Source organism: Phodopus roborovskii, unplaced genomic scaffold (assembly GCF_943737965.1).
Source record: "Phodopus roborovskii unplaced genomic scaffold, PHOROB, whole genome shotgun sequence".
In the NCBI taxonomy this organism is placed as follows: Eukaryota; Metazoa; Chordata; class Mammalia; order Rodentia; family Cricetidae; genus Phodopus; species Phodopus roborovskii.
The window spans coordinates 32,178,184-32,195,192 of NW_026125281.1; the positions used below are offsets into that span (position 1 = coordinate 32,178,184).

Consider the following 17,009-nt stretch of genomic DNA (forward strand, 5'->3'; position numbering starts at 1 on the left):
AAAATTTAATAATTTATGTACTTTAAAGGTTTGCCTTTGGGAAAACAATTATTCTCATTAGATTTACTTGAAAGAATAGATGAAATCAGTAAGCCTTTAGAAAAGACATTGTGGGCTTTGGAAAAAACTAATCTAAAATGTATATGAACCTGTAATCTAAGTCTAATCAAAATCCTAGGCTCTCCCCAGGTAGGGATGATGCCTTTTGTGTTTAAGTATAAAGATACCATGGTTAACTAAGCAGGCAGCTGATGGTGGAAGCCTTGTGTGTGAGGAAAACACACAGCTTTGTTTTTCAGCTCTTATTCAGTACAAAGAATGATTCTAAAATGATAAGGCTCTTAAATGTGGTGATTACTAATTGATTTTTTCCATAAATCTTGCTCTTCTGCTATTCATATATATCATACATACATACATACATACACACACACACACACACACACACATACATACATACATACATATATATCCAGGTAGCTTAAAATGCAAACATTTGTCTCTTGTATACCTTTCAATTAGATCTTGTTTTCCTTCTGCAGTTTTGAAAAATGTTCTTCACTAGTAGTATGAGCAATTACTAAATGTTACCCATATACTCAATAAAAAGGTGTCGCCTATGTTTCTAACAGCAGAGTGCAGTATTTTGCAAAGAGATACGGCTTTGAGGCTTAGATATTCATTTCTATTAGACTGTGGATTTTGTGTGTCTCTTATAGCGTTCATTTGTAAAGTGCACTAAATATTTTCTGCTCCATACCCCACACTAAAATGTTTTATAAAATAGGAATAAAAATGTCACTGCCGCTGAGTTCTCAATTTAGTGAGACCAAAGGCAAAGTGGGTTTCAGGTGGGGAAAGACTGTTTCTTCCTACATGTCAGTGTCTGTCCCGGAGCCACACTTTCGGCAGAAGATTTCCATGTTCTGAGTTAAGAATCCTTCACCCACCAAGGAGACGGAACACTTTCCACAGTTGAAGCACTCACTGTGCCACTGGCGGTCTTGAAAGCAGATGAATTTGGCACCTCTGAGACCTGGAAACAAATTGGAGGTAAAGCGTAATCCATTCTTTCCCATGAACATAGATTGAGAAGTCAGCAAAAACTCTAGAAACTACTGAGTAGAGTGGTGAGCAAGACAATGTAGACACAAGTCACCCCACAGGGTGTGTCCCTCTAGCTTCAGGTGGCGCTGAGAAGTTCAGCCCCATAAGATTCTAGCTTAATTCTGCTATTCCAGGGGAAGGAATATGAATCTAGATATTCATTGCTTTTTAAATTGTTTAGGGGGAGAGGCCAATGAAAACTGAAAGATAGTTAGGAAACTACAGGGCAGTGGGAAGATGTAAGCCCACAGTATCCAAACATGAATGCATTTTACCCTGCTTTCCATGTGGCCAAGTTTTCAAAGCTGAAAATTGAAAACACAATGAAAGGAATGTGTTTTAGTGACTTTAATTTTTCCCTTTCTTTTCCTCATTTTCCCATGCTTAATTTTACTTGGAGTAAATCCTATTAGGGGAGGTTTGAAGCATACTTTTCTGAAGACTCAAGTCTAGAATTTCTTCCAGAGTATCATAGAGCTATTGTTCAGTACCACACTATACAGCAACTACAGCTCCAAGTTCTAATGTAAATGAAGGAATCTCTTCACTAGTGATATTTGGTCACCATATTTAGAGATAAATTCTATGAAGGCATTCAACCTTCACTTTAGGGTTTGGCTTTATTTGAACTAAACTATTTTTAAAGCACTTATCAAAAACACTGACCCCTGTCTAATGTAGTTTCAGGATCCAGCTTAAAAATCATGTTGACTAGTTGTAAAAGAAAAGCTCTAGAAGTTGGGAAGTTGTTGGAATGCTATAGTTTGGATATTTGACAAGCTGTCTCCAAGTAGTGTTCATGTTATGGCTCTACTAGTGATTTGCTGTTCACCTATGGAGAGATGAAAGTATTTCCTGTGCTGTCTCATAGGCATTGCCCAATTCTATGAGATAAAGAATCACAAACTGTGGCTATGAATCTACTCCAAATAAGTTCTCTGAAAATGAAACTGGGCTTTTAACACCTTTTTTCATTAAACATGTTTATGTATGTATCTATGTTTGTGTATTTACAGGTGCTTCATTATACCAGAAAAAGGTGTTGGGACCATTGGAACAGAATTTACAGGTAGGTGTTACAATATGGATGCTTGGATCTGAATTCTTGTTATCATATCTTATTTAAGGGGAACATATGGACGATAAAACATTCAATGGCCCTGAAGTAAGAACCAGATGTTTGATAAAGTTTCACATTAGTTTTCCCCAAGTTAAAATGGGCCCAGAGAAAGAAGAGGGGCAGAGGTGGGCAGGTTGCTGGTTTCTTGGAGGATGGTAAAATTATAAGCCAAATGGGGAAGGAGATAGACATATGAAACAGCAGGGGTACGACGAAAATGGTGTATGTAAGATAACGCAGTTTTATCTTAAAGTATTAATTTAATGTAGACACTAACAGTCATGTTGTAGTACATTATATGTTAATATAACATTCTTATGTTGAAGTTCATTAAATAGTACAAGCTTATATGCTAGGGGATAATACTTTAATATAAGGTATACATAAATGTATTATAGACTCAATAAATTTATGTACACTTAGATTGATAGAAATGGGTTAATATTTAGGACAGAGCTAGCCAATAAAAATGCTAATAACAGGCCAATGGCTTTATATCTAATACAGCATCTCTGTGTGTTATTTGGGGTTGACACGGTTCTGGGACCAGGCTGGTGGGAAAACTTCTCGTAACATAGTATTCCCAGGGTTCCCTGTTGTGTATTAGTCCAGATAGTTTATTTTAACAAAGCCTTACTTCAGGGCTAGTATTTAAGAAATATTTGAATGAGCTGGCAGTTTTTGCAGTCATTTCAGTCTTAAGACTAAGAATAGAAATACGTTTAGATTCACTCTTCTCATTTAAATACTATCACATTTAGATTCCATTGATGTTTTTGTGTAAAACTGTTTCAATAACAAACTCTTTTTATTACTATAGGTCTATACTAGAGCTTGAAGTCAGGGATGGTGATGTCTCCAGAAGTTCATTTATTATACAGGTTTGTTTTGGCTATCCTGGGTTTTTTGTTTTTCCACATAAAGCTGAGTATTGTTCTTTCAAGTTCTGTGAAGAATTGTTCTGGGATTTTGAAGGGGATTGTATTGAATCTGTAGATTGATTTTGGTAAGATTGTCATTTTTACTATGTTGATCCTACCTATCCAAGAGCATGGGAGATCTATTTTCTGATACCTTCTTTAATTTCTGTCTTTAAAGACTTAAAGTTCTTGTCATATACGTCTTTCACTTGTTTGGTTAGAGTTATCCCAAGATATTTTATGTTGTTTGTGGCTATTGTGAAAGGTGATGTTTCTTTGATTTCTTTGTCAGTCCATTTATAATTTGTATATAAGAGGGCTACTGATTTTTTTTTTGAGTTAATCTTGTATCCTGCCACTTTACTGAAGGTATACTTTCTCAGCCTAGATACAGGGAGGAGTGTCTAGACCCTGCCCCAAATGTTGTGACAGTCATTGACGATGCCCCCATGAGAAGCTTCACCTTCTCTGAGGAGTGGATGGTGATGGGATGGGGAGGTGGGGTGATGGGAGAATGATAGAGAGAGGGAACCGGAATTGACAATTAAAATAAGATTGTTTTTTTATTTAAACAAAAAATTAATTTTAAAAAACTGTTGGTTTCTGCTATACGGAATGAAGCTTAGTGCTGTTGACTGATGCAAGATTTAGCAGATACACCATTTTCATGCATGGGTCTGTGATTGATCAGAACTGAATCCCATGAAGTTCAGGACTGGTATAGAGTCTTTGTTATCTCTATTAGCTGTTAGAGTTCTCAAAGTACTCTAAAAATATTGAATCATTTAAACTCGTAATTTCCTCATTAGAGGACCTCTTTTTCTAGCTCAATTCAAATGAAATTAGAGCAGAGTGTATGGGAGGGTTTCCTAAACATATTCTGGAGTCCTAGTGTTTTTAAACACGAGAGAGTCCCATGTTCTAACTAAAAGTGATAGAGCTGGTAGCTGCCTCCCCTTGTAGGAGCTGCCAAATGAATAGAAGACAGAAGAGCAGAGTGGTTAGGAACACATGCTGAGAAGCCCAATAGCCTGGGATTGTTAATGTAGAACTTTTCAGAATCAAGGAGGTAAGGCAGCTGAAGGGCAGAGGAATAGAGAGGACCTACCCCGTAATAGATATCTGAGGTCATAGGACAAAAGATGTTATGCAAAATGAGCTAAAAATTGAAGTGTGATTGACTTGAAAGTGGAAGTATATTTAGCTCTGCCACATTATTAATGACAATAAGCTGCCTGGAAGATTAACTTCTGGGTTTGTCAAGTCTCATGCTGGCTTCAGCCTCTTTACCACAGGATTAACATTTTAGAGATGGTTCTGAGGAAAACACACTGCACTCCTCCAACCCTATGAGAAGCTACTTAGCATGGATTGATTTTTCAAACCATGTCTCATGTACTTTACTTTGATAGAATACTACATTGTTTTCTTTCTTAATCAAGTTGCTGCAAGTGAGTACAGAGAAAGGAGTAATACATTTGTTTAAAGCATCTTTAAAAGAAATTAAACTGATTCCTGCTGTAAGTTATTCTAATTACAGCTGTGGCTATTTTACAGAATGGTTTAATTAAAACCTTTTATATTTTAAATCTGTTTGGCTTGTGTTGGAATTGAGTCTGATTCGATAATATCCCTCTGCCCTCTCAGTTTCTGAGTCTCAAATTAAGCCTCCTTATTGGGACCTTCTCTGACCTTTAGCTTATCTGTTCTCCTTCCTTGGATTATGATTGTCCTTAGAAACCATACCTTAGGTTTAGTATTTACTTTTTACTATATACAAACAACCAAATTACATTCAATAATTTCCTTGAGGGGGGTCCATGTAAAATTAGTAAGTATCTACTTGTGTTCATTTCAAAAGGAAATGTGGTAGGAAAAAATTATGGTTTTAGTTTGCATTTCCTAATTCAACCAGGTGGCATTTTATACTGTTCTAACTTCATCATGGTAGAACCCATTGAAGTACTTACCAGTGATGGGCTTGGTGCAGGCTGCACACTTTTTAGCATAAAGATGGTTGTAGCAATCCAAGCAGAATGGGAAGTCATCCCTAGACATAAAGGCCTCCTCACAAAGCTCTTTTCTGCAGCCGCTGCATAGAAAACACTCTTTATGCCATAACTGGTCACGGAAGGTGATCCCACCAGAAGTTATCACCTGCCAAAGTATTAGCAGAAGGCAATGAGTATGGGTCCCTAGCAATTCAGACAATCTCACAATTCTTCTCAGTGCCCACATTTGGTGCTCTGAACTCTGTACCACCTTGCGGTAGGAAGCTGTTTCCATATAGTTTTTAGGAAACTATATGAGAAACCAAAAATGAAAATAAGTCCAGTCTTCTTAAGGAGTGCATCAGAAAAGAGACAGAAACCCCTTGGGCATGGGAAGATCATAAAGGAAGCAGATGCTTGATTAACTTCATCTTTTTGTAAGTCTTCTTATTTTTATCACCAAAGATCTTTGGTTAGAGCTAATGTGGCTCTACCCTACACATCTATATCAATACCTGGCCTTGAAGAATGCTGAAAAACATAATAAAACAAGACAGAAAGCCCACAGCATGTCTGAGAAGACTCAGTTGTGGAGATCCTGGGTGGAGCTGATGAGTACCACCAATATGAGCAAAGACTCACTTCTTATACCCATCCGCAGTAAAGGGTTATGTCGACCTTTTCCAGATATTCTCAACAGCTCAATATTGCATAAATTCAGTCCTTCTGCAGAGGAACAATCATTCAGTGATGGATGACGGGCTTACTAGCTACAACCACTGATAGGTGTCACAGAATTTGCACGTGCTCTACCATCTGTGTGCTCAACCATGTTGGAAAGACATTATACTACTGTACTTTAAAAAGAAACTGCTTGCAGCTAGTGGGTGAGTTTTCAACCCCAAGTCTCAAATGGGGCACAGAGTTCAGATACCTGGTATGAACATAAAAGCTCAGTATGAAGTCATGAATCTATAACATTTATTGAGTCTCACATGCTTATGGGATTTGCTTGTTTTCATTTTCAAGACAGGGTTTCTCTGTATAACAGACCTGGCTGCCTTGAACTCACTGAGATCCACCTGCCTCTACTTTCTGAGTGCTAGCATTAAAAGCGTGAGTTAACACTGCTTCTTCATAATGCTTTTGTAGTACTGCCAGGAGGACAGTTTACCACTTAGCTAGCCTATAATACATTCTTTTAAAAACCAGTTTAATCCTCATGTTCTTTGAAAGGTTGAAACATCTTTTTGAGAACCAGGTTGATAAATACTGGTTAAGACTTCCTGTGTAGCTACTTTATGATCATCTGTTCTGTCAAATTCATGGATATTGCCCTCATAGAGCTGCTGAGGAAACTGGAATATGTCCATGTCTGTCTCTTACAAAGGGCAAGGAAATGTGATGTTCAAGATGGCTCCTACAGCTCTGTATCAATTTTATTTGATGTTAAAAATGTAAGCCCACTAAGTCATCTTTGTTTGCTGACAAACAGGCATAATGCTTGTCTATCGTACAGGTCTTAGAAAAAACATTCTAAACACACTTTGACCTTATATCAAGTTTCTCAGAAACTAAGGATATTTGATAGGAATTGATTTTTAGGAGGAAAAAGCATACTTACTGTTCTGAATAAGTAAATGAGGAACACAGTGGTTTATGAGAAGTAAAGCAATTTAAAATGCCTCCTACTGACTTCAAATACTTGACAGCAGGCACAGGCAAAATCACGCTTCCTTTGATTTGTTTGGCCAAATGATTTGTAGGCAGTGCTTAAAAGATCTGAAACTTGAAAAATGGATTCCCAGCAAAATATTATATCCTAGAGCTCTGGAACATTTAAAAAAGTTTGCCCATGATTATATTCCTTTTGAAGAAGTAGGCAGCAAAGATGAAGTCTAATATCTAAGTCTAGGTTGACCCTGGAATTAGAATAAGTTTCTTTTCTGGTGAAGTAGCGCCTATGTGTGTGTGAATGTGTGTGTCTGTGCCCATGTGTGTGTGTTTGTGTATGTATGTGTGCATATGTCTGAGTTTGTGTGTTTGTGTGTCTTTGTGTCTGTGCATGCTTGTGTGTGTGCTGTCAGTGTATGTATATGTATGCATGTGTCTGTGTGTGCTTGTGTGTGTGTTTTGTGTGTCTACACATGCTTGTGTGTGGCTGTGTGTGTGTTCTCACTGTCTGTATTTCTGTGTGTCTTTGTGTGTGCACATGTGTGTATCTGTGCATGTCTGTGTGTGTACGCACACACGTGTGTTTGTATCTACATGTGTGTATATCTATGTGTGTGTCTGTGTGTGTGCACATGTCTGTGTGTATGTGCATGTGTATGCATCTTTGTGTGTGTGTGTGTGTGCACATGTGTGTGTCTGTGTATGTGTATGTGTGAGTGTGGATGTGTGAGTGTGTATTTGTGTAGAGGCTAGAGGCTACTATTAAATGTCCTTGTTTATTACTTTCCAACCTAGTTTTTTAGAGAGGGTCTCTCACTGAACTTTGAGTTCTCCATTTTCTCTGGACTGGCTCTACTTACAGATTTGTGCATCCAGGCCTGGCCTTTATGTTGGTGCTGGGATATGAACTCATCTGTCTGTGATTATATGGCAGCCTCCCCAACAGTACCATTTCCCCAATCTGACAGTAAGAACACATTCACTTCTATTTTTGCCTTGAAGAATTCAAATCCTAAGCCCTTACAGTTTGAGCCACCAGGTTCTTAGTAGAAAATTCTAGTGGAACAATATGAAAATGGTCAGGGAAACTTAAAGACCTGGTTGTCAAGAAGCTTAGTTTTACTCAAGCCAAGTTTTGTTTTGGGTTTGAATTGGACAGAGTCTCTGTCTTTAGCTTTGATTACAATTATTTATAGCTAGCTTTTCTTAAAGAGAGTAGTTTGAAAATGAAATAGAAAGCCTAATGCACGAACAGACTTCAGGATCCCATTCCCTGTTGAGAGATATTCCCTTAGCCTAGAGACATGGAGGAGGGCCTAGGCCCTACCTCAAATGACTTGACAGATTTAGATGATCCTTCATGGATGGCTTCACCCTTCCTGGGAAGTAGAAGGGGTGTGGGATGGGGGATTTGGCGGGAGGCATGGGAGTGAGAGGGAACTGGGATTGATATGTAAAATAAAAATAAACAAATAAAGAAAAATCTGAGCCATCATGTCTACAACTCATTTCTTAAGCTTCTAATGACATCCATAGGATGGGAAACCCAGTACTTTGTCCAAGGCATCTTGAGTCTTTATAACAATACTGGAAGGAAGACTCTATTGTGACCAAATAAATTTCATGACACTTCCACAAGTTTTGTTAACTCAGCCTAGGCTGAGACCTAAGATTGAAGCTTCCCAGAACATGATAAATATACTTATTTTGTTTTTGGCATATGCTGTAAATGCCAGTGAACCTGGAAATCATAAGGCTTCTTATGTCATGTGGTCATGGCACACAGTTTTATTGTTGCTATTATTGTCATTTTAGAAACCAGCATTTCTGAAGTAACAGAGACTTTCAGTAGATGATGTCCTATCTCTTTTCTATTCAATGCAGCTCTCAGCTACCATTAGGATGTAACATAATAATTATAACTCTGTAAAGTTTATTTGTGGCTTTGTTCCATAAGCAACACTGGTATTACCAAAACGACCATAAGATTACTATATCATATGCGTATGTAAACATACATGCTTGTGTATGCACCTGGAGAAAGTGTAATGAGCTTTCCAGCTGTCCAAATGAAAAATCCACAGTGGTTTCGAGAGCTGTTAAGACAGTTAAAGGATCTCAGTATTCAGGAGGCAGTGCCAATCCACTGTCAGGATTCAGGGTTCTACAATTCACAGTGCAGTTTTAGACTCATGGTGCTTCATGTGTCAAAGATTTCTTTGAGAATATCAGTACATATTTTATGAATACCAACAGGTTTCATTCATTAAGATGATGTACATGAGTTACTTTTCACATAAAAGCACAGAGGATGAAATGTTAGGCCATCTTAAGTTCTAAAAAGTGACTTTTCCCTGCTGGAAAGCTTAATTTGAATGGAAAAACAAGTGAGAGAGTGTGCTTGCTTTTCTGTTAGAGTGGGAAATGAGGAAATTACAGCTTTGGGGCTTATTTGTGTCTTTACACCAACTGTACTTTCCTCACAATCTGTCACCTACTTAAGCCTACCAATCTTCTTTTTTTTTTTTTTTTAATTTTTAAAATTTTTCTTATTTTACATGTCGATCCCAGTTCCTTCTCCCTCCCATCCTCCCATGCTCCCTGCCCCTCCCTCCTATCCCATTCCCCACCCACTCCACAGGGAGAGTGAGGCCTTCCAGGAGGGGTTATTAAAATCTGTCAAGTCATTTGGAGTAGGACCTAGGTCCTCCCTCTTGTCTCTAGGCTAAGGGAGTATCCCTCCATGGGGAATGTGATCCAAAGTCCTTTCAAGTACCAGGGACACATCCTGATTCCATTGTCAGAGGTCCCATAGATTACCCAGGCCTTCTAATTGAGACCTATGTTCAGGGGGCCTGAGTAGGTCCAATGCTGTTTTCTCAGTTATCAGTCTGGGGTCCATGAGCTCCCCCTTGTTCAGGTCAGCTGTCTCTGTGGATCTCTGCAGCCTGGTCTTTACCTCTTGGTCATCACTCCTCCCTCTCTGCAACTAGATTCCAGGAGTTTGTCTCGATGTTTAGCTGTGGGTGTCTGCTTCTGTTTCTATCAGCTACTAGATGAGGGCTCTAGGATGGCATATAAATTATCATTCTCTTTATCAGGGAAGGGCATTTAAGGTAGCCTTTCCACTGTTGCTCAGATTGTTAATTGGGGTCATCCTTGTAGGTCTCTGAACATTTCTCTTGTGTCAATTTTCTCTTCAAACCTATAATGGCTCCCTTTATTATGGTATCTCTTTTCTTGATCTCATCTCAATCTTCTTTTTGATAACACAAAGCCTCAAGACCAGAAGAGATTTCAATTACTAGAAAGTAATTGGCAGGTTTTTTAGTACCCATTCCCTTTAGTTACTCTGAGAGGCAAAATCATATTTTCCTAAAACAGTTGATACTAAATGGATCAAAATTGTCTTTGAGGAAGCAAAGAGAAACGTACCTGTTCCAGTACAAAGTTCTTCTAAGGCAGTGAATGGGACTGGGAGGTAAAATCACCTGTATTATTGAATATTAGATCCATGGTGGAATTTTATGGCTACTAAAAACAGTAAGATGTGTTCATTACAAGAATTTTAGTTTGGGATGTGTTAAAATTTAAAGGTTACATCATGCATGGGTCACTTCGTTCCAAATATATATATGGCAGCTAAAAGCCACTATTCTGGAAGTTTCCATACCTTTGCCCTCTTTAGATAGTTACCTTCTTACAGAAGTTGCAATAGTGAGCAAACTCCTTCTCGAAGCATGGCACACAGTAATTGCCACTCTCTTTCGAGATCAGAGGCTTGGTTCCTATTGGCTGTCGGCAGTGCTCACACACAAAGCAGGTTTCGTGCCAGTAGTTGCCCTTAAATTCCATTTTTCGAGAACCTGGAGCCCAAAATAAGACTCTGTTAGAATAAGCCAGGCATACTTGTGTTTTCTTTAAGAAAACATACCTCAACGACTTAAAATATTTTAAGTATAATCATAATAAACTGTATTACTATGTAAATAAATAGTAAAAAACTTTTTAAAGAAACGTTTTTTAACAGCTGGACAAAGCAGCCCTACAGACTACAGCCAGGATTTCTGCATCTTCTTAGAATCCCCCATGACAGCGCCCCTTACCAGCAGGAAGTAGTTTGGAAAGAACGACGCCCAAATTCCCAAATATTGTCTATAAATGTTTGTTTTCATTTAAATGGACTTGGTTATAATAAATAAATAAATAAATAAATAAATAAATGCAAAAAAAAGAAACCTTTTGTAGTTTCTGAGATATTCCTTAGAGAAAAGAAAAATGGCTACAGTTCTGCTATAATAAGAGTGAAACACTCAGAAATCTCCTGCAATTTCTGCAAAAGCTACAGGGAAGTCCTGCATGTAGAGGCTTGGAATGGTTCACAGTTAGACAGAGTGAGTCGTGAGTCATAGCCATCATTAAGGCATAATTATAAATGCCCAGGGCACTACTCCTGTGATAAATATTGTGGGAATGGCTTCTGAATTTATTTGACTTTGTAATAATAGTAATGGTAGTAGTAATCATGGTTAAAAGGATATGAGGCAGGGTTGATTGATTCAAATTCTTATGCTTCTTCCACAGGGATAGGAAAGACCAAAAACAAAACAAAAAAAAAAAAAAAAAAAAAAAAAAAAACCAGGGAACATGGCAAAGGGAGGGCAGAAATATTTTAAGAGCCAGTGAGCTTGTGCCTTTTAGTATGAGAAGTTAGTGATACCCATGAAATCATCTCAACATCATGGCTGCCTAAATAAGACCCGAACAATTTCAACAACACTTCATGTTCTAACACAGAGGTGGAAAATTTCATGGGGCCCTAGCCCTTGGTGATGAGCTACAGTTAACAGCTGCCTAGAGGGGGATTATTATTTCCTAGGGATGAGCTGCTGATTAGTTATCTGACCCTACACATCAGTCCTAGAGCACACACACCTGCAGGAAAATCTGAACAGATTCTGCAGGATCATTTATATGCCTATTTGCTTTTATGTCTGTAACAACAAAGGTTAAAGAGGAAAAGATTGCAAGTTTGAGAAAGGAAGAAACTTAAGGAGTAAGATGGAGGAGATGAAGAGAGGAAATAATGTAAGTGTATTTTAATTAAATTATTTTTTAAAGTGAAGTTATTTCCATGGACTCTTCTTCCCTAAGGAAAAGCCATGTCCCTCATACCAGTTTGTACATAGCTATGAAAGGCCACATCTTGGGCAAGTGAAAAGGCAAAACTGGTAAGAAGGCTTGCTGCTATCCCTGGATCCCTGGATCCCTTCTACTTGGTGGAAGGGGAGGACTGACTCACAAAAGTTGTCCTCTGACATTTCCCACAACTGTAAAAACAAAGACACAATGAATGAATGAATTGATTTAAAAAATGAGGATTATTTCCAAGACATGGAATTTTCAGTTGCATTTCTGGTGCAAGCTTTATCCTTAAGTTTTATCTCTGACTTAACATGTTTCTATGAATTAGATTTTATGAAAATAAAGATATTGAGTACTGTAATAAAATTACAAAATTACAGAGCACTGCAATTTATTTTGATTGAGAAGCATAGATGATGGGAACCAGAGAAAGCAAACAAGAACATTGTCTTTTTCAAACCAGTGTTGAGAGCCACTGGTGCTTCACAAAGAGTGACAGCTCCTTTCAGGTCTCACCTGGCATGATGGTTCTCTTGCAGTGGAAGCACTTGGAGGAACACTCGTTGGAATAGCAGTCGGTGCATAGCAGGTGCTCATCCTTGGCAACAAAAGGTTTTTCAACCAAAGAGTGATGACATTTGCTGCACTTGAAGCATCCTTCATGCCAGTGACGGTTTTTGTAACAAAGATCCTTTGAAACAGCAAGTAAAATTAATTAAATGTGCTTGCAACAAAACAAGCCATTTTCTGAGACAAGTTGGAACACTCTTGGGGCTTATTGCCCTGCCGTTGTACCACCAGCTTGAGGGAAAGTTGTTGATACTATTATCTGCAGAAAGAATTTCTGTGGTGATTAAGAGCAAAGGCCTGGGGTTTGTTTGACCACTAAAAGCCACTGAAAAATAACCTCACTGGAATTTGTCAGTTTTCTCTATTTTACTTTTATAACCTACAAGAGATGTTTTACATGGAATAATTTTACTTTTTAGGTTACAGTATCTTATTATCCCTTGAGACTTCAAGCAAACAAATGGCAATACTTAGTTAAAGCAAAGGCAAGAAAGAAAGCAAATAACAAGCATAAAGGAGGAATTGTGATAGAAGGTGAGTTTAGGAGGCTAAGGGAGATAAGGTATATTTTTAAGTTGAAAAGAACAAGTTCTGAATTTTTTATGCCTCCAAATTCTTTTATGTAGCTATTCCAGAAGTAATTCAATATTGAGTTGTAAAACTATGAGGAAATAATTCAACTTCTTTAATTTTTTTTTTTACCTATCCTAAAAGCTAACACATGTGCATATATTAAAAGAAAAAAGTTGTTTTAAGGATAGTGTGAGATTAAAACATGCATTTCACAGTACTACACATTTTTTCCTTTTTTTATTTAATTTATTGTTTTACATGTTGATTCCAGTTCCCTCTCCCTCCTTCCCTCCCTCCCTCCCTTTTACCCTCTCTGCCCCCTGACATGCACCCTGACAACCCTTCCCTCCCATCCCCCCTTCCCAATTCCACATGTAGGGCAATGCCATCCAGGTGGGGTCATGTAGATCTCACAGGTCATTTGAAGTAAGGACTAGGACTTCTCTACTGTCTCTAGGTCAAGGCAGTATCCCTCCATGGGGGATGTATTCGCAAAGTCCTTTTGTGCACCAGGGATACATCCTGGTTCCACTGTCTGAGGTCTCTTAGACTGCTCTGTCCTTTTGGCTGAGACACATATTCAGGGGGCCTGAGTCAGTCCCATGCTGGATTCCCAGCCACAGTACTACACATTGTGACTTGATATGATAACATGGTAGAAAGAATGGGTAAAAGTCAACATGGAGAGAAAGGGGGCATTCTGAAATTGTCACCTATTGTTCGTAAGCAGTAACTGTCAACTGAAGTGATATCTACCTTAGAGTCTGATTCAATTGGTTCTTTGCAGTGTTCACAATAGTTCGAAAAGATCCGATCATAGCAGGAGACACAGTATAGATTATCATCCTTGAGTACATAGTTCTTCCCAAGAAGGGATGCTGTGCAATATTGACACTCAAGCTGAGCACTTGTCATTTCCATTTGATCCTGTGGATAAGAAAATGATTCTTGTACATAAAAACAAAGTTTTGTTACAAATGGTAAGACCTTTATAAAATGTGGGTCAAGTGCTTGAATTTATATATTACTAGGCAATAACCTCACAAACTTAGGTAGTTGTTTGTAGTAATGTTGGTTTAGGACAGGCTACTTACTCTCCCATCTTGGCATTTCTTTTGTCTTTCTTTTCTCTTAAAAGTAAAAGCAGCCAAATTGTGAGACAAAATCTTTTATTCACCATGTTTCAATGTGGAAACCAGTGAGAATGAAATAAGTTCAGGATGTGCCACATCAAACATAATAATATGACCTGTAGAAAGGTTATTTAAAACTGACATTATATAACTATCTCAAGAGACTTCTGGAAGTGGAATTTGATAGAAATGATTTTTTTTATTCAAAGTTTAGTAATTAGCATGTTGCTACTTTTACTGCAATTTTTATTTCTAAATTCTTTATTGGATTCCTAATATGGGTCTTGCATATTAATCCCAGGCCTTCCTATACATGTCCTTCTCTACCTTCTTACCTGCTATTCTATAATGATGACTGTAAAAACTGCTTCCTGCTATGTTTAGTCATCTGAAACTCTGTATTTAAATACCCCACCAAGCTGAAAACACAAAAGTCCTCTGTGGGTAAGATTCAGTTTATATGTTAGGTTTTCATGACTTGGGTTGAACAATGTTCCAGGTATGGGGATTCAGAGAAAACCATAGGATTCTTTAAGTGTTGGGGCAAAAAAGGGATGTTTATGGCATGAGTCAGTGCAACAGCCTCCATCAGAATGAAAACTGACAAGAATACAAAGCTAGGGCTAGGGTAAGATTTTGGATTATTGTATAAATTCAGAATAACCGTGGGCAAGACATTTTCATTATAGCCAAAAACAATAGCACTAATTTTTGTTGAAAAAAAATGGAATTTGTAATCTCTTTATTTGTTGGAATGTAGTCTTTTTTTCTTTTCTTTTTCCATTTTCACGTTTCTTTTTTTTTTCTCTTTGCTCTGTGCATTTTTAAATTTATTATTTTACATGTTGATCTCAGCTTCCCCTCCCTCCCTCTTACTCTCTCTGCCCTCTCACATGCACCCTGACCACCTTCCCCTCCCATCCCCCCCACCCAATTCCATATGTAGGGCAATGCCATCCAGTAAGTAGGGAAAGAATGAGGATGTGGAACACAGGGGTCTTTCCTAGGGAAGACACAAACTCAAACCAGAAAATTCCCAATGGGATATTGAATTCCATATTTGATTAATTTCACAGAAATGTTCATTCCTAGTGAATACAAACATATTCAAAGGGTTTGGAAAACAGCAGGAAAAGAGATCAGATTCCCCTGAAACGTTAAAAATATTTTAAATTACATTTGCAGTGATCAAGTGTTTAATCTCCACAGTAAATATGATACCTTTAAGTTCTTAGCATGGAAATGTCATTTTCATTGTGAATATGTATTTAGTTTAAAGTGCATACAGTACCACCATGAAGTGTGAGTTCCCTCCTGGACTGGGAACCCTCAGGTGACTTCCATTTTATGAAGTTTTAGTATGTTAGAAAAATGAAGACAAAATATTTCAAAATACATACTACTTCAATAGTTTATTTAAAACAACAATTTATGTACAACATTATAATTTCATTTGTTGGACTTAATGCAATGACAAGAATACATGATCCTCCCTTCCTGACTACATGACAGCCTCTGTTCTATAGAAATGTCTTAAACACACTGGATCATATTTTCTTAGCTTTTAAAAGAATAAGGGCATCTCTCATTTCATTCTCTTTTGTAAAAACAGTGTCAGAGTTGAGTAGGGAAAGAAAGTGATTGGTCTAATATCTTAAAAATCTTATGATTTCTGCATTTATAAGACTATATTGAATATTTACTCAGTGGTAGCTGATTTTCCACCCTTTACCAAGTCTCAAGCTAACCTAGAGAATTGTGAATACAGTCTGAAGTAATGAACAAACTAAATGTTTACTTTCTTCTTGGCAATATCACATTAAAATTTCAGTTCTCATTTAAGGATGTCTATCAGTTATGAATGTATAAATGTGCTCAGATATTTTATTAAAAAACTAAAGGATCATCGTTTCAGAAAGAATATAACTTGCTTTTTTTTGTATCATACATAATTCTTAGGGAGCCAATAGGCCAGTGGGGAAGTACTTCCCTAGGAAGATTTTAGGGGTGTTAAGCTGCCAGAAATCTGCAAATCATGGAAGGAAAAGAATGAGGGAAGAGATGAAGGAAGGAGGGAAGAAATGAAGGAAGAAGAGAAGAAAGGAAAGACAAGAGGAAAGAAGGAATGAAGGAAGGAAAGAAGCAATCACTCCTAGTTTATAAGGAAAGAGAAAACATGTAGGAGATTGCTGAATCCTGAGAAAGGATTCTTAGGATTCTTACTGGGGAAGATAAGACATACAGAAAACATTTTGAACTTTTAAAGTTTTGGGACCTCTAAATTGGGTGAGGTGGATGAATCTTTTTCAGCTATATGAAATATTAACACCTTTTTTCTGAACACGATTTTATGTTCTCTTCCCTTTATTGTCTATGGAATCTATGTTTTTAATCAATAAGAAAACTGTGTCCATACACAAGTTAATCAGCCAATTTGTGATCACTGTACAATTGGTAAAGCTGCAGGGTGGAGGAGGGGCAATGACTTTTCAAGGACCAGTCAAAGACAGCAGGAGAAATTATTTTCAAAGATTTTAAATGCTAGAGAAAACCTGATTTGTAATTAGAAGGCTGAATAACCATTAGTGTTACTGATGTGTCCCCACATGTTATGTTGAACACATGTTGGTAGGCATGGCTAGCCATTCATGTGTGGTATATAATTGAGATACCATGTAAAGCTTCCAAAGTCTTCTCACAGCTGATATAAAACCTAAGCTTCAATTCTATCATTACCCAGAACAGAGTTAGAAGATGGTTTAGGAGTGAAGTAATG

At 37.6% G+C, this 17,009-nt stretch overlaps 1 protein-coding gene across 1 annotated transcript in view; it reads right to left on the bottom strand.

Annotated features, from left to right (window-relative positions):
- Positions 1 to 800: 800 nt before the first annotated feature.
- Fhl5 (four and a half LIM domains 5) overlaps positions 801 to 17,009 on the bottom strand; it is a 34,707-nt gene continuing 18,498 nt past the window's right edge. The window contains exons 3-7 of the mRNA XM_051198653.1: positions 13,857 to 14,027; positions 12,474 to 12,648; positions 10,509 to 10,678; positions 5,118 to 5,304; positions 801 to 1,036 (exon numbers count right to left, since the gene is read on the bottom strand). Of these exons, the coding sequence (XP_051054610.1) occupies positions 873 to 1,036; positions 5,118 to 5,304; positions 10,509 to 10,678; positions 12,474 to 12,648; positions 13,857 to 14,021 (861 nt within the window). The 5' untranslated portion in view covers positions 14,022 to 14,027 and the 3' untranslated portion in view covers positions 801 to 872. The remainder of the gene's footprint in view (positions 1,037 to 5,117; positions 5,305 to 10,508; positions 10,679 to 12,473; positions 12,649 to 13,856; positions 14,028 to 17,009) is intronic.